At 40.4% G+C, this 18,706-nt stretch overlaps 1 protein-coding gene across 2 annotated transcripts in view; it reads left to right on the plus strand.

Annotated features, from left to right (window-relative positions):
- Positions 1-18,088, plus strand: part of SESTD1 (SEC14 and spectrin domain containing 1) — an 85,944-nt gene extending 67,856 nt beyond the window's left edge. For both annotated transcript variants that reach the window (XM_060779882.2, XM_067471186.1), the window contains exons 12-19: positions 5,840-6,034; positions 8,043-8,157; positions 9,506-9,665; positions 11,594-11,675; positions 11,812-11,934; positions 13,211-13,402; positions 15,307-15,428; positions 16,272-18,088. In XM_060779882.2, the coding sequence (XP_060635865.1) occupies positions 5,840-6,034; positions 8,043-8,157; positions 9,506-9,665; positions 11,594-11,675; positions 11,812-11,934; positions 13,211-13,402; positions 15,307-15,428; positions 16,272-16,401 (1,119 nt within the window). In that variant the 3' untranslated portion in view covers positions 16,402-18,088. The remainder of the gene's footprint in view (positions 1-5,839; positions 6,035-8,042; positions 8,158-9,505; positions 9,666-11,593; positions 11,676-11,811; positions 11,935-13,210; positions 13,403-15,306; positions 15,429-16,271) is intronic.
- Positions 18,089-18,706: the final 618 nt, after the last annotated feature.

Here is an 18,706-nt window from a genome sequence, read left to right on the forward strand (position 1 = left end):
AACATGGCCATATAGCCCGAAAAAACCTGCAACAACCCATTGTTGGGGGTGCTTTGAATGCAAATTTCGTGCGTCTTGGCATGGGGTTTGACTGGATGGCCCACGAGGTCTCTTCCAATTATATGAATTCTGGTAGCTGAAGTCCAGAATTCCAGGAGGTCCACAGGTTATGCAGGCCTGACTTAGTGTTATATCCAATATCCACCTTATAGACATAGCCTGAATCCAAAGATTCTGTCATTTTCAGGATTTAAGAATTCTACTTCATTGTAGTCATAAGGAGAGAGCATGATTCATGTCTCCATGGACTATCTACTTGCTGAGGTTGGACTTGTGGGTTGAGTCTTTTATTATCAAGAGTGCATAGTCTTTCACATCGAGCAGAGCACACTTGGGTTATTATGGCCTTCCTTTTATTTCGTCTTGATGGCTACAGAGTTTAGTAATAGGTAAACTGAAAAGGATACAACTTCATAAATGAACTTGAAATACAAATACAAATCATAAATAAAACTGTTTTTAAAAAACATCAAAATGGCAAGATAAATGACACCTTAGTAACACTTTGCTTCTCCTTCCCAGAAGAGATAATTGGCAACAATTATCTCCCCTGGCTCTCAAACCAGTGATATTTGTATCCTTTCTGTGTGTGTGTTTTAGCCTAACTCATTAAAGCTTTTTGGAATAGTCCATATCAGGGATCTAGTATATTGTAGTGATTTCAGTGACTCTCAGAAGGACTTGCTGAAGGGTAAAAGCCTTAATTAGGAGCTGACATCATAGTATACAATCCAGTCATGTTTCTGAACTTTTTATGGCTTGACAGTTTTTGATAAAGTGGCCAAAAGTTACTTCTGTTCGTTGCCTCTGATTTCACCACATACTTCACGATTAAAAAAAAATCTTACAATATTATGTGACAGATTCCACATTGTACAGATCAGTTCTGGAATGGTTGGGTAAATAGAATATTCCACATTCATGCTTTCTGGCTATTGGTTACCTGATGTTAACTGTATATTTTTACTCTTTTCTGTGTGTGAATTTAGTATTTTTTGAGTTTATTACAATAATACTTACTTCCAAAGAGTGCCTGATTTGAACTTTGGAGATCCAGTAATGCTCAGAGCAGAGTTAATTTAACCTGCTTATGATAGTTGCTTATATATTAAGTCCTGTCTTTCTGCTTTTGCTTATTTATATGTTATGATTTAACTTTGTTGTAAGATGCCCTGAGTCCTTTTGGAGAGGGGGCGGGATATAACAAGTTTATTATTATTATTATTATTATTATTATTATTATTATCTTTTTTTTAAAAAATGTGGTGGTCTGGAGTAAAATCTAAACTTGAGAAGACACCTAGCTTACTTTTGCCTTGAAATCCTGCGCCTTGGGAAACCGAACTAATAAATCAACCTACACGCACAGATCCATCTCCTGTTTGAGGTCATCCATGATGGTCACCAAGAGTCTCTATTCTATAGATTTCCTATATTTAATAGCAGTCATTTTGACTCTTTCATCCTTTTCACTAGAGAGTGTATTGACCCACAGAATTCCAGCAGTTAATGGTCACTTAATGGTCATAGCTTCTTCTTGCACAATCCTGGGGTTTGTCATTTGTTGAGGTACTTAGCTACTCTAGTGCTATAGTTTAGGAAGAAACTAGATCTCTTTGGTTGATAATTGTAAGTACCTTATAAAATTAAAAATAAAATGGGCCACAACTTTTCAAGTGACATGAAGCTGCAACAACTCTAAAGCATAGACACAATCTTGAGCTGATCTTGATATGCTTGTTCTTGGTATAACAAGAAACTCAAACATTTGATCAAGCATATTGGGAATTGTATTTCACAGTTTTCACAGAATGGCCATATCTATAGGAAAGAACAATTGAAGTGGCAGGAGATCATTTGGATATTTAAGTCTAGAAGTGGGCCATAATAGTACGATCTCATCTGGGATCTATCTGTGAGAAGAAAGTTTGAAGGAACATATAGTTCAGCCAATAACCTTTATATTATGAATTTATAAAAATTTAAAAGAACCAAAGGCTCTCTGGAGGGATGAATTTTTATTCATTTAGAAAGATCTCCTTAGTAAATAAAACGTTAAGAGAAGATCGTCCAATATGTCTCTTGCCTCTGAGGTAGAGAAATTGACACCAAAGGCTGTGCACGGCAGCAATTAGAAGTTACTGCCTTATATACACAAAAGCTTTTTAAATAACTCAAGTGTTTCTTTAATCTGCTGTCTCATTGATTTACAAGCTAATTATTTTTAACTGTGTTTACTAAAAAGGATCCAGACTTTATTGCAAGCAAATTACTCCACTGGCATGGCAAATAGCTTAAATATTCATTTAACATTGAGTCATTTCCTTCCCTTTCACCAAGATTTACACCATTCTTAAAGACCTGAGTCATGATTCCTATTTTAAAAGATGATACCGCTACTTACTGTCTAAGAATTTCAGTTAAATGAGTGTGTTCATACTGTGCTTAATAGTATGTGAATAAAACAGACCTTTCCCTAAAACATTGTCATTGAAATATGAGACTACATATAACAAGAGATAACAAGAGCTGAAAATATAGTACGATAGTATGCAAGGAAGCAGTGAAATAACAATTCTCAAATGAAATAGAAAGACATGGCTTTCTATTTCATTAAGGTGTTGGATTTATATACTTTTATTTTATAGTTCAGTATTTCTTCAACATTATCAAGACTATTTGCATAGTACAATATGACCTTGTATCTGCAAGGGATAGTTATTGAACTGACCGTGGGAAGTGAAAACAGGACAATAGCGAACAGCGAACACTACTGAAATTATTATCTTCCACTAGAAGTTACCATAGAGTCACCTTTAAAGACCTAGAAAATTCCTACATAAGATGCTTCTCTAGGAATTTTCTAGCTCCTCCAGGACAATTCTATAGTAGCTTCTGGTGGCAGCAGACCGTAGAATCACCAGGAGGATCTAGGAAGTTCTGTGAGAGGGCAATAGACACGATCGCTCCAGAACGTCCCCTCTCAAGTAGCCGAACTAAACCAGCCCCTTGGTTTACTGAGGAGCTGGCGGCGTTGAAGCGAAAGAAGAGGGAACTAGAGGGCGTGTGGCGTTCGGATCCGAACGAGCCAAATCGAACACGGTTTGTGTCCTTTTTAAGGTCATACGCCGCGGCAATAAGAGCCGCAAAGAAAACTTTCTTTGCGGCCACTATTGCGTCTGCAAAGAACCGTCCGGCCGAACTGTTCCGAGTTGTCAGAGGCCTGTTAAAACCCACCACTCAGGATGGGTGCCCTGATGACTCGGCAGCTCGCTGTGAAGCCTTTGCTCAGTTCTTTGCAGACAAAGTCGCTTTGATCCGCTCTGGACTGGACGCCATATTAACGGCAGTCTCTGAGGATGTAACACGAGCATCTGCTTGTCCAATTTTGATGGATTCATTTCAATTAGTTCAAACCGAGGATGTGGACAAGGTGCTTGGAGGAATGAGACCTACCACATGCATCCTAGACCCCTGCCCATCCTGGCTTCTAAAGGAGGCCAGAGGGGGATTGGCCGAGTGGGTTAAGGTGGTGGTTAATGCCTCCCTCCGGGAAGGCATATTTCCAGCCAGCTTAAAGCAAGCTGTGATAAAACCGCTGTTGAAGAAACCATCACTGGACCCCACTCAATTGGTTAACTATCGGCCTGTTTCCAATCTCCCCTTTTTGGGCAAAGTCATGGAACGTGTGGTGGCCTCACAACTCCAGGCATTCTTGGTAGACACGGATTATCTGGATCCGGCACAGTCTGGCTTTAGGCCGGGGCATGGTACCGAGACAGCCTTGGTCGCCTTAGTGGATGATCTCCGTCGGGAGCTCGACAGGGGGAGTGTGTCCCTGTTGGTGCTACTCGACCTCTCAGCGGCCTTCGATACCGTCGACCACGGTATCCTTCTGGGAAGCCTCGCGGGAATGGGTCTCGGAGGTACTGCTCTGCAGTGGCTCCGGTCATTCCTCGAGGGCCGGTCTCAGAAGGTGTTACTGGGGGACTCCTGTTCTACCCCACAACCTTTGTTTTGTGGGGTTCCTCAGGGTTCAATACTATCCCCCATGTTGTTTAACATCTACATGAAACCGCTGGGCGAGATCATCCGGAGTTTCGGGGTGCGGTGTCATCTGTACGCAGATGATGTCCAACTCTGTCACTCCTTCCCACCTGCTACTAAGGAGGCTGTCGAGGTCCTGAACCGGTGCTTGGCCGCTGTGACGGTCTGGATGGGGGCGAACAAATTGAAATTGAATCCAGACAAGACAGAGGTACTCCTGGTCAGTCGCAGGGCCGAACAGGGTATAGGGTTACAGCCTGTGTTAGACGGGGTCGCACTCCCCCTGAAGACACAGGTTTGCAGTTTGGGTGTGATCCTGGACTCATCGCTGAGCCTGGATCCCCAGGTTTCGGCGGTGACCAGGGGAGCATTCGCACAGTTAAGACTCGTGCGCCAACTGCGACCGTACCTTGGGAAGTCTGACTTGGCCACGGTAGTCCACGCTCTGGTTACATCCCGCCTTGACTACTGCAACGCTCTCTACGTGGGGTTGCCTTTGAAGACGGCCCGGAAGCTCCAACTAGTCCAACGGGCGGCAGCCATGGTATTAACAGGAGCAGGGCGCAGGGAGCATACAACTCCTCTGCTGTACCAGCTCCACTGGCTACCGATTAGCTACCGGGCCCAATTCAAAGTGCTGGCTTTGGCCTTTAAAGCCCTAAACGGTTCTGGCCCTACATATCTATCCGAACGTATCTCGGCCTATCAGCCCACCAGGACCCTAAGATCTTCGGGAGAGGCCCTTCTCTCCATCCCGCCTGCTTCACAGGTGCGGCTCGCGGGAACGAGAGACAGGGCCTTTTCTGTGGTGGCCCCGCGGCTTTGGAATGCCCTCCCTATAGAGATAAGATCAATCACCTCGCTGATGGCATTTCGGAAAAAACTGAAAACATGGATGTTTGAGCAAGCATTCGGCTAATCCGATGCGATGAAGTTTTTGATCAAGGACTGGCAATCATAGACAACGAAATTGGATTATGATTTTAATTAAGAGATGCATTGGTCTGTATTGGTGGCCCAATACTGTGTATTGTATATGTATGTGTTTTATATTTTTAATCAGAATTATTGTTGTTTTTAAATGTTGTAAACCGCAATGAGTCGCCGTTTTAGGCTGAGATATTAGCGGTATACAAGTGTACTAAATAAATAAATAAATAAATAAATGTATTCTGTCAAATCTATGGTTACTTTACCCTGTCTAAAGTTTAGGTCAGGGGGTGGGTAAATGACCTTGGAGGGCCACATGAGGCCCATGGGCCTTAGTTTGGGAACCCCTGAACTAAAACCAGCATATTTAGTTGTTTTTATTTGCATATTTTATGTAGCATCAGGAGCTTGTTGGATCACTGAAAAGATGGTATTTTCTCAGTGTCACCCCAGAAACAGCCCTGTCTTTTGTGTGTAACTTCCAACTCCAGAAATGGTGGGAGACAGGGAAATGCCTGTGATGCAACTCTCAGGTTAAATAGTTGTTTTTTGGTTTTTTGTTTTAACAGAAGAGTGGAGTTCTGAGTTTTGTGGTTTGGGGGTCTTAAAAAGAGCCCTAACCTTTGACTATCAGCCCATGTCCATGCATTAAAATACACTTCATAAATGGTGATGTCTTGGGAGATTGCCAAAGCCTTCACAAATGAGTGAGAACATGAGTTGGTTAATGTGTGCTGCTTTGAAAAGAACATGGCAAATTGTTAATACTGACAATGTACTTCTTGCTGGTCTGGTTTTTCAGGAGTGGTTTGCTGTATATGTGGAACTTAATCAACAAATTGCAGCTTTGCTCAATGCTGGGGATGAAGAAGACCTCGTCGAACTGAAAGGGTTGCAACAACAACTGAGTGATGTCTGCTACCGGCAAGCCAGTCAGCTGGAGTTTAGGCAGAATCTTTTACAAGCAGCACTTGACTTCCATGGTGTAGCCCAAGATGTGAGTAATATATATATATGTATGTTTACTCATGGCCAAGGCAGACTGTTGCTTTGTAATTACTGCTGCAGATGGTCAACCAGATTCTGTTTACCAAGAATAAACAAAGACTATAAACAATGCCAATCCATTTTCGAGGAAGTATAAAAAATCTCTCTGTAAACTTGTTCCTATGAATGTAGCATTTCAGCAAAACAGAAAATGTAGCACACAAGAGAGATAATTTTTACATGTTTAAAAGAAAGTATGTTACTTTTAACAGCTTTCTGGGATTTTTACTTTTTCCTTAAAAATATTTATTTTTACCCGAAAGCCCTTGTTTCTTCGGCAGCCGTCCCATTATTGTTGTTTGATGGGAGTGAAAAACTGTGTCCTGGGCCCTGTCCTATTTAGCATATTTATTAATGACTTAGATGAAGGATTAGAAGGCATGATCATCAAGTTTGCAGGCGACACCAAATTGGGAGGGATAGCTAATACCCCAGAAGACAGGAGGAGAATTCAAAACAGTTTTAATGTATGAGAGAGATGGGCCAAAGCTAACAATTTATATTGTTGTTGTATTATGTTATTGCGGCATCGAATTGTTGCCAATGTTATCCGCTCTGAGTGCCCCCTCGGGTGTTGAGAAGGACGGGGCAGAAATGTTGTAAATAAATAAATAAATAAATAAATAAATGATAACATGAAGTTCAACAAGGACAAATGCAAGATCCTCCACTTAGGTAGAAATGCAAAGATACAGAATGGGGCTCGACAGCAGTACATCTGAAAAACAAATTAAACATGAGCCAACAATGTCATTTGGTGGCAAAAAAAGCCAATGGGATTTTGGCTGGCATAAATAGGAGTCTAGTACCGAGACAGAAGGAAGTCATGCTACCCCTGTATTCTGCCTTGGTCAGACCCACACAAGCTGGAATGTCCAACTAAAATGATCAAGGGTCTGGAGAACAAGCCCTGGGAGGAGCAGCTTAAAGAAGAGAGGGCTGAGAGGAGACATGATGACCATGTATAAATAGGGGAAGTCATAGGGAGGAGGGAGCAGGCTTGTTTTCTGATGTGCTAGAGACTAGGATGCAGAACAATGGCTTTGAACTACAGGAAAGGAGATTCCACCTGAACATTAGGAAGAACTTCCTAATGGTGAGAACTGTTCAGCAATGGAACTCTCTGCCCTGGAGTGTGGTGGAGGCTCCTTCTTTGGAAGCTTTTAAACAGAGGCTGGGTGGTCATCTGTCGGGGGTGATTTGAAACAATTTTCCTGCTTCTTGGCAGGGGGTTGGACTGGATGGCCCACGAGGCTCTTCCAACTCAATGATTCTATGATTCTATAAATGTATGTAACTTTCAAATCCAATGTATTTGCACACATAGAGAGTTCTACCTTTTTTGTAAGAGGAGCTTTGTTGCTTGCCTTTTTTGATTACTTTTGAATTTATTTGGAAATTTAAGCAATGACCATCTGTCTTCTGACTTTTAAGCTCCCTTGTGATCTTTTTTTCCCCACTCTCCTTTCAGACCTTTTGCACAGGATACAGCATACAGCTATCTTGTGTGCTTTTATAATCTTCTGAGTATATTTACATTCATTCTTGCTTGTGCAAAACTAAGGTGTAGTCCTGTACAGATTTCCATGGAAGTGAAATCCACTAATTGAGTAGGACTCATTCCTGAGCAAATGCCTGTAGGCTTGCTCTTTAACTGTCAAAAACAGCCAAATAAAACAACTTTATGTCCAAATGATGTTATAAATAAATTATAGATCCCATAATAATCAGCAAAATAATCTTAGTTTTGATCAGTAAGTGTTATATATATATATAAATGTTGCTAAACTTTTGAAACAAAAATCGTGTTTCCCATTTGCTTCAAGACACCTAGACATTTTAGGAACACCTAGCCTTATTTTGTAGATAACTTCACCACTACTGATCCTGCTATTTTTACACGATAATATTGGGGCCAGAACTAACAATGTATTTTGGGTTGTGATTTTTTTTTCCAGTTATCTCAACAGCTAGATGGTTTACTTGGGATGTTGTGTGTTGATGTTGCTCCTGCCGATGGAGCATCTATTCAGCAAACTTTAAAACTACTTGAAGAAAAGTTAAAAAGTGTTGGTAAGACTAATATTATTAAAATACCAAAATCTATATTACTATGAATGTGTTTTAATTAGAAAGAGTACATTTTAAAGCCTACTCTGATTTTTCTGATGGACACTTTTTTCCTCTATGTATAGCAATTGCATACATTAAACCCTGTAGTTTCAAGTCAATAGATCGCTTTAAGTTTTCAGAAGAAGTACAGTAAGAACTTCGTATCCATACCTAACTTCTGGTACTATAAGCCTGGAAGACCTAAAAATTTCTAGAGAGGTACGTTATCATCCCTTGGAATTTGCTAGGTCCTCCAGGGTGGGTCTGTGGTAACATCCAGGGGAAGCACGGCATAGAATTCCCTGGAGGAATTAGCAATTTTCTAGAAAGACAGTTTTCCCCCAAGCGGGAGTAAGTGAAACCACAAATTGGGGGTTGGCAGTGTGTTACTGTATATTTTATAAATAAATCGGCTGAAATGATTGTATAGAAAAGTACACCCCAGAAACATCAGTATATCTCCCTATGTGGAATGTCCTCTGAATGTTTTGAACTTCAGCCTCCAGAATCTTTTACCAGTCATTGTGCTGCCCGTGTTTTTTGGGAATTGTAGTCCAAAGCACCTGGAAGCTCAAGTATGAGAATTGCTGGTCTGGATTTTGTGTTTGTGCTTATGTAAATATAACCTTAATTAACTTTTCACTGCAATTGACTGCTAGAGTATTCAAGGAAGTTAATTTTAATAAAAGAGATTGCTACAAGTAACGTGGGTGTGGCTGAAAAGAAGACTGCCACAAAGAATAATGTGTCATTTTTTTCACAGTAAATAAATAGGTGTACTGTATTTCATCACATAATAGTTGCATTTTTATCTCTCTCTCTTTTTTTCTTTTCTTTTTCTTTTTCTTTTTTTGTCTTAAAGGGGGATGCAACTATTAGGTGGTGAAAAAAATCCGCTATGGGACTTCACCCACACAGCAGCCAAGTAAAGGGGGTGAACAGGTGTGCAAATGAAATTTCACTCACCTACACACCTGCCACTTTGAAAAGAAAAGGGGTCATACACGTGCATGAGCAAGTCACTCCAAAGAAAGGAAAGGAAAGGGGATAGGAATGTGTGCAAGTCACTCTCCTGTGCACCTACCCCGTTTCTTTTCTTTTCCTTTTCAAGGAGTGACTCACCTGCATGCTCACCCTCTTTCCTTTCCACAGGGGCACGACTGAGTGAATGAAGTGTGCAACTATTATGTGATTAAAGGAAATGTACCATTTGGGGGCCTAAAAATGAATACGACTCCTACAGTTACGATATATGTCATGAAATATGGCACGTTGTGGCAAATTAAGCATTTGGTTTATTGTACCCTAGACTTGGGTCTGCAAGGTTTGCGTGAAAAGGGTCAGAATCTTCTTGATCAAATATCTAATCAGGCATCTTGGGCTTACGGAAAAGACGTAACCACTGAAAACAAAGAGAATGTTGATCACATCCAAGGAGTGATGGACGACATGCAGCTCAGGAAGCAAAGGTAGTTGCTGTGGCGCTTTATTTCTGTGTATCAATTCATTTAAAAAACATTCTTGATGCCATTGTAGTTTAATTCTATGCCATGAGTTTAATTCTTTGTAATTAAAATTATGCCACTCACTTGATGCATCTGATATTTCAGCAATTTTTAATATTATTTTTTGAAAAGAATATGAAGATATCATGTGCCAAGTAGTATCGCAACATGGATCTCATGATCAATCCCAAACAGAATAAGTGAATCACAAAATATAGTTACCCTTATTTCTGAATTAATTGCATATACAGTGAGCCCTTGATGTCTGCTCAGGTTTGGTTCCAGGACCCCCACAGACACCAAAATCCATGGACGTTCACGTCCCATTTTTATACATTAGCACTTTGTATATGGTGCTCCTTATATACAATTACAAGATCAGGGTTTACTTTTTGGAATCTTTTTGGGGGAAATTCAAGCCATGAATGCTTAAATCTGAGGCTGGAAAATCCATGCTATAGAAGACCAGCTGCATGCTACTGTGGGAAAAAAAACCCTTAGATATATGACAAAAAGGTGAATGAAAACTAGTCTTGCAAGTTCTTTGAATGTTTGTATCAGATGAGTGTTGCTTGTTTGGGAACACTGATTTTTGATTTTCAACTAACCAGAGTTCTGCATTATATGGAAACATGGGAACTTTTGGTCAATCTGTTTTGACAGCTGAGAGGAGAGGAGCCTGGAGTATAACCATGCAATGATGTTGTCATCTAGCAATGTTCAAAACAAATGTTAAGGAATGTAGGGCCCATTCGCAGTACAGAATTATAATGTTATGAGTCACTACCATGACTGCCTGCTTTGAAATTTGCAACAGAGGAGAATTCTCTGGTTGATGGTTTTAGAAACCTCTCCCTCCCCAAAATGCCAAATCCAATGATCCCATAAGCTGGAAACATGGATGTTAACAGTGGAAGAAATGTACTGTAAGTCTGTAGTTAATTGGCCCGTAGGACTACAATTCTGGATACCAGGATTTGATTCCCCACTCTGCTATGGAAACCAACTATGTGACCTCAGGCGAGTCACCCATTCTCAGCCCCAGAAAACGCATGATGCATTCACCTTATGGTCTCCATAAATTGAAAACCACATGAAGACATGTCAGCAATAATCTGTGTTTAACCATAAGCCAAAATATATTTAACCATAAGCCATAAACTCTAAATACAGAATACAAGAACAGTTCATGTATGTGTATAATGTACATTGATTAAGGGGGAAATGCAATGAAGTTGAAAGTATTGTATTAATGAAGAAAAGTTAAGGTATTCATCAACATTTTATTACCTATTTCTGAAGGCCAGCTTTAGCACAGCAGGTTAATCACCAGCTGCAGGTGCAGTAAATCTTGTCAACCAAAAGGTAGACAGTTTGAAATCAGATCAGGGTAAACTCCTGACCTTCAGCCCAATCCCCCACCCACCTAGTGGATCGAAAACAGCAATATGAGTAGATTAGTAGGAACCACATTAAGCAGGGAAGTATTTTAGGCACGGTGTTTGGAGGAATAGTTTATGAACAAAGAAAGCTCTTCAGCAAGGAGATGGAGCGACACCACCCCCCTGTGTCCGGAACCATGCACAGCCTCCAAAGATGCCGAATGATGAGAAAAAGCCTATATATACACCTCTATGTGTTGTCTATCTTGTCATTGTATAATCGGCATTGAATATTTACCGTATATGTTTTCTGTGATCCGCCCTGAGTCCCCTTCAGGGTGAGAAGGGCAGAATATAAGTACTGTAAATAAATATATTTTTAGCAGACTACATAGTAATATTTTTGTGGCACACAAAGCAAACAAGAATTATTCCTGTAAGGATCTGCTACACCAAAATCTCATGCAGTGGTCTTGCTGATAGGCTTTTATGTTGCTCTGGCTTTTACAGATGTGAGGACATGGTAGATGTGAGGCGGCTAAAGATGCTTCAGATGGTACAGCTATTTAAATGTGAAGAGGATGCAGCTCAGGTGAGCTCTAACATATGCCAGGCCTCTGATGCAAGGCTGAGAAAGTGCAAATAAGAGCTTCATCCAGTACACCTGAAATGGATTTCACTGGTTTAAATGTTGCCTGTGTTACATTCTGTTTCTGTTCTCATCTTAGGCAGTAGAATGGTTAAGTGAATTATTAGAGGCATTACTGAAAACTCATATCCGACTGGGAGATGATGCACAAGAAACCAAAATTTTGTTGGAAAAACATCGAAAGTTTGTTGATGTGGCACAGGTATGTAATATGTTTCCCTCCTATGTAGTTTAGTTATAATGCAGTCACTCAAGGCAACTGAGGTCTGTATTTAAAATCAATGTCATTTAGACTGTTTGTGAATTACTAGAAATTATGGATCGATCTGGTAAGCTTACTTTATGAGAATACTGTCCTTGGGGATACCTCAAGAACAGGAGAGAGCATTTGCACAACTAAAACTTATGCGCCAGCTGCGCCCGTACCTTGGGAAGTCTGACTTAGCCACAGTAGTCCATGCTCTGGTTACATCCCGTATAGACTACTGCAATGTTCTCTATGTGGGGTTGTCTTTGAAGACTGTCTGGAAGCACCAAATGGTCCAACGAGCAGCAGCTAGGTTGCTAATGGGAGTGGCGCTCAGGGAGCACACAACTCCTCTGTTGCGCCAGGTCCACTGGCTGCCAGTTTGCTACCGGGCACAATTCAAAGTGAGCCTATAAAGCCCTAAACGGTTCCGGTCCGGCTTACCTATCCAATCGTATGTCTCCTTATGAACCATCTAGGACTTTAGGATGGTCTGGGGAGGCTCTTGATCCCGCCTTCCTTGCAGATACGTTTGGCAGGGATGAGAGACAGGGCCTACTCAGTGGTGGCCCCTCTGCTATGGAACATCCTCTCTGGGGATATAAGATCGGCTCCCTCCCTTCTAGCATTCCGCAAAATGGTTAAGACATGGAGCAAGCTTTTCCTACTGGAGCATAATTAGACGTAAGCGAATATACAGAATGATTGACCATGCAATTGGATAACCCTTTTAGTAAGGAGACATCATGGATTTTGTTTTTACAGATGTATTTGCTTTTTATGTTACATTTTAAATGTTGAATTGTTTTTCTAATTGTTTTAACTGTAATTGATATTTGTAACGGCATCTAATTGCTGCTGATTGTGAACTGCCTTGAGTCGCCTCCGGCTGAGAAAGAACAGTATACAAATGTGGTAAATAGATAAATAAATAAATAAATAACCACCACTTTATTTCAGGCACTGATCTCAAAAAACAAAGCTGAAACCTTTCCTTCCCTTCCTCCCCCCTTCTTGAGTTTCATAATGCTTAGCTATTACAGGCAGCCTTCATGCTTCAAAAAAGCTTATAGAAGCAATCTGGCATTTTAATAGTCTTAAAAAGTTCAATAATGCTTTGTGATTTGTGTTTTCGATTTCATTTCTTCAGATGTGTCACTGTATTGTCGTTAGAGCCTCTTCTAGGATTTGAAATTCAAATTTTACATCTCCTTTCTTTCTTTTTTTGTAGAGTACTTATGATTATGGGAGACAGTTACTACAGGCTACTGTCGTTCTGTGTCAGTCTCTGAGATGTACATCTAGGTCCTCAGGAGACACACTTCCAAAGCTGAACAGAGTATGGAAGCAGTTCACCATAACTTCAGAAGAGAGAGTAACTCGGTTGGAGATGGCCGTTGCATTCCATTCAAATGCTGAAAAAGTTAGTTGTTCCACATTCTGCTATGAATATATTAATACCCGCTATCAAGGCCATGAATATTAACGGATATTAATTCCAAAAACTTCAGTAGGCTTTTTGGCGTAACATATCTAAGCGGTGGTTTATTGTATTTGTTTCAAAACATTCTGATCCATGGCATGAATAATATTTTAGTACAAATCATCACACTGTAATTATTAGTGTCCTAACTTTAAATACATTTAGGGGGATGTAAGGGAGAGGGAGCTAGTAAGAGCATGTAAATTAGTATGGTTTGTAATGAAAGATTGAAGGTGAATTTACATTTTGGAGTAGATTCCTCTTCCTTACTTCATCTTGTCTGGTTGCCTCTTGTGAATTAGGCACCGTTTCTGCAAAGCATTTGTCATGTGCTTACAGTGTCCCATGACTATATCCGTTCAATCAGGAGTTGCGGTGTCTTTGCTGTAACTTTGTTATGTATGGCACTGAAAAAAATAAAACTTCACGAAAGAGGCTCAATGTCCCAACAGTCTCTGACCATAATCTAGTGCAGGAAATAAGATAGTGAAATTGTATGTTTAAGTAATTCAGTGGAAAAATAGAGTGCACAATTACTGGCTGTAATTGAGTTAAATGAATGTGTTGCTCCAAATTTACCCAGTTGCACCCAAGTGTCATGCATATAGAAAGGTATGCTTGGATCGAGTCGATACTTGTTATTTCATTCCCTGGAAATGAATCACATTACTTGAATAGCACTGTGCACAGAATCAAGATCCCATTTCCATTAATCCACCATTTTATTAAACATAATCAGGTAAACTTTGAAATGGTTCTGCAAAACGTAGACCAGGTAGTATTTTTGAAATTCAGGCTTAGACTTTGATGGGTTTCCAACACTGTGAATGTCCACTGTGAATGCTGTCTTGGTTTGAACATAGTGTAAAAATCAGATTGTCTAGTGCAGTGGTTCTCAACTTGTGGGTCCCCAGATGTTTTGGCCTTCAACTCCCACAAATCTTAACAGCTGGTAAACTGACTGGGGTTTCTGGGAGTTGTAGGCCAAAACACCTGGGAACCACTGGTCTAGTGGATGGTTGTAGCTACTCCAATGAAAGGGAGTGTAACTCTCCCCCCTCCCCAAAAAGAAATAATCTGAACTAAGTTACATAAAGCAAAATTTTCTTTGATGTGCTGATGATACAAAGAAGCTACTGCACATACTGTGCCACTGAGCTCCTGATTGCAGGATTTCTAGTGATAGTCCATACAGATAAGACAAAACTGAGTATGACTCAACATATGAAATCTGCTGATGTTTGTATATATTTATTTCAAAAAGGCTCCCAAGTTTGCCTGGGGTTTGTGTGTGTGTGTCAGAAGCAACTTGAGAAACTGTGAGTTGCTTCTGGTGCAAGAGAATTGGCTGTCTGCAAGGACGTTGCCCAGGGGACGCTCAGATGTGTTACCATCCCGTGGGAGGCTTCTCTCATGTCCCCAGATAAGAAGCTGGAGCTGACAGATGGGAGCTCACCCCGCTCCCCAGATTCAAACTGCCAGCCTTTCGGTCAGCAGTCCTGCCAGCACAAGGGTTTAAACCCATTTCGCCACAGGGGACTTCAGTTTGCCCGATGACACAATTGGTTTTTAAAAAAATCTTTGCCACTGCTTCTGGCTGTGATTCTTTGTATAGCAAAACAAGATAAGAGCCCAGTTGACCACAGATTATCAGATTTTGACAATGCTAGGCACCCACAAATCCACATTCTTGTATCACAAGTCCTCAGCTGTTTTGCTAACTTGTGTTGAGAAATTCTGGGGAAAACATCAAGATGAGTAGCAAATAAAGGATTGTTCCTCTCCTTAAAAAGATCTGGTTTCGTTTAATTTCTTTTCCTTAATTCCTTTTTTTGAAAAAACAGGTTTTGCAAGAATGCCCGGATCAGCCTGAATCCATAAATGACATGGAACAATTTGATGAGATTGAATCTGTTGGAAAATCGCTTCTGGACAGATTAACGGTGCCTGTAGTTTATCCTGACGGGTATGTAGCTTGAATTGAGATTATGATCTTTTTAAAGCTCAGTGTGAAAAGCAAACTAAGCAAATTGAAATGCAGTAGAGTCTTATCCAACCTTCGCTCATCCAACATTCTGTATTATCCAACGCAGTCTGCCTCCTGCCCGGATCCACAGCTATTTCAATACATTGTGATTTTTTGGTGCTAAATTCGTAAATACAGTAAACTACATAACATTACCATGTATTGAATTGCTTTTTCTGTCAATTTGTTGTAAAACATGATGTTTTGGTCTTTAATTTGTAAAATCATAGCATAATTGATGTTTAATAGGCTTTTCCTTAATCCCTCCTTATTAGCCAACATTTTTTGCTTATCCAATGTTCTGCTGGCACGTTTATGTTGGATGTCTTGTGTACTCCAGCTTTAAACAATTTTTAAAAAAATCAAAATTAGTAACCTTACTGTTTTCAAACACCTTCTTTCTGTTCCTTCAAAAGATCAATCAGTTGCTGCATATTGTATAATTGGGTGAAGAAACACAGTTAAACCCATTTTATTTTGTTTATTTTGTATTTATTTATATTATCTATTTGCCTCTTTTATCCCAAAATGAGTGGCAGCTCAAAGTGGGACCCAATTTTCATTAGAAGCAATTGATAATTTGAGCCATCAAACATTTAGTAGCAAAGTTGCAAGGCTTAATTTTTCAGTCAGGTCTGGGAAACTCTTCCAAAATGAGATTAGCCAGGTGTGATTGAAATATATTGTGTGCTAACTCTATATTTTGGTATAAGAAGATGAATGTATATGCACAGCAACACATTACTATCATAAACCCATACCTTTTTCCCCCTTTGTTTTTAGTACTGAGCAGTATTTTGGGAGCCCAAGCGATATGGCTTCTACAGCCGAACACATCAGAGAGAAGATCAAGCTAGTTTGTCTGAAAAAACAACAGCTGAGACAAACAGAAGTCTGTACAACAGAGAGTTAATAGTTTCTGCTCATAAGATGCCCATTTGTAACCCAGCATGTCATCTGCATTCTACGCCTGCCATAGTATATTAAAATGCATTTCCACAGCTGTTATAAAATATCATTCTTCTTGGAGCAAACCTAATTTTACATCATAACCGTGTATTTCTACCAAGCCATAATTATTTAACATGCAATGAAACCATAGGCTACAAATATTATTAGAAAGAAATGGTAATGTTGCACTGAACCTTTGCTTTAAAGCTTTGCCTTGGTCTGTCAGGTACTTCTTTGCCTCAGCAACGGATGTAAGCTTTGAATGGTGCTAATACATATGGATTCGATACAACAATGGCAATCTTCTCTCAGATGATGTAGTATTTTTAGGCTGTTGTATGGACAGTGGTGGCCCTATTTTACTCTGTATTACCTTTTAAGTAGTCTTTTTATTGTGCCAATGTACATCGGATCTGCCCATTAGATCTTTGAAATTCACTACACTTGGGTTATTTTGTATGGGTAATGTACCGACAGCTGTTTCGTGCTTAATAAAATACATCTTTTTAAAATCTGACAACATTTATGCAAGCCTGTATTTCCTGGCGTATGGTACAAAATGGGAAGTCTAGCTCTTTCTCTTGCCTTACAAATTTAGGGAAAGCCCGTTCCTCTTCTGTGTGTCTCTTTGGTGATGTGAAAGGGATGCACAAGTACAATGTGGACCGTGGGGCGGAAGAGTTTCTTAATAATCGAAACAACGGGAAGTTAGCATCTCCCTTCTTCAGTTGTCTGTATTCAGAACTGAGGCAAGCAGATCTGGTAGAAGTCAAAGAAATGAACACCTGGAGATGTATTTCCTCCTGCCTGCCTTCCTAAACGACAAGGCAAATTTCGTTAGGTCTTTCTTGTCTACCTCCATCTGTAAATTGGTTGCGGAGGGAAGAATGAAGGAAAGGGATAAAAATGTGATGTGACGTGAAATCCTGTAGCAAATGGGATTCAATTAAGCAGTTGAAATTTATCAGGGTATTGCTGGCCAGGAAGACTCAGGGTGTATCTACACTGTAAAATTAAATGCAGTTTGACAGCACTTTAACTGCCATGACTCAATGCTATGGAACCCTAGTAGTTGTAGTCTTTTGGTGAGAGGACTAAAGGCCTCTCATCAATGTGAGTAGATCAATAGATACCGCTCTGGCGAGAAGGTAACAGCGCTCCATGCAGTCATGCTGGCCACATGACCTTGGAGGTGTCTACGGACAATGTTGGATCTTCGGCTTAGAAATGGAGATGAGCACCAACCTCCAGAGTTGGACACAACTGGACTTAATGTCAGGGGAAAACCTTTACCTTTACCGAAAGGCCTTGCAAAACACCTATGATTCCAAGGCAGTAAGAGAGGTGTCAAAGTGCATGAATTCTAGTGTAGATGCACCCTCAGTGGGATGCTCCATCAACATGTCATGCTCTTATATCTCTTTTTGCTACTTGCAAACATTTCAGATACATGTTCTGTTACCATGCTCATGACTTAATGAACTGAAGTTAAATAGGCACTTTGTACGCAATCGGCAGAACTGAGAAATGCTACATGTTGTAATAAAAGATTATTCAGTGTAGGACGTAAGATTAGCATTGTCATTATGTGCAAACTGTATTTACGTTTCCAATATGCAAAAGCCAAATAAAGAAGTTTTTTATATATATTTATGAACGATGAGCATATTTTCATTCTCTCAGCTCGAAAAGGCAGTATGCTGTGAAATAGCAGCTTGCAGTTTTAGCTGCCCTTTGCTTTACTGGATTCCTCGGGTGCTTCAGTGTTTATCATCCTGTTCACGGAAAGTGAGACGGTACCCATTGCTTTGAGCTTTGAAAAACAAAGTTAGTCATAATTTGGAGCATGCATTTGATTCCCCCCCCCCCCCTCCACACACACTGAGAATATTCTTGTAATGCATTCTGGAAGAGTCTACAGCAGTGGTTCTTAACCTGTGAGTCCCAAGGTGTTTTGGCCTACAATTCCCAGAAATCCCAGCCAGTTTACCAGTTGTTAGGATTACTGGAAAGGGAAGGCCAAAACATCTAGGGACCCACAAATTGAGAACCACTGGGTCTACAGGGACATGTGTAGATCCAGGAAAGTCATGCTACTCCTCTATTCTGCCTTGGTGAGACCACACCGGGAATACTGTGTCCAGTTCTGGGCACCGCAATTTAAGGGAGATGTTGACAAGCTGGAAGGTGTCGAGCAGAGGGTGACTCAAATGATCTGTTCTGGAGAACAAGCCCTATGAGGAGTGGCTTAAAGAGTTGGGCATGTT

Source organism: Anolis sagrei, chromosome 1 (assembly GCF_037176765.1).
Source record: "Anolis sagrei isolate rAnoSag1 chromosome 1, rAnoSag1.mat, whole genome shotgun sequence".
Classification (NCBI taxonomy): domain Eukaryota; kingdom Metazoa; phylum Chordata; class Lepidosauria; order Squamata; family Dactyloidae; genus Anolis; species Anolis sagrei.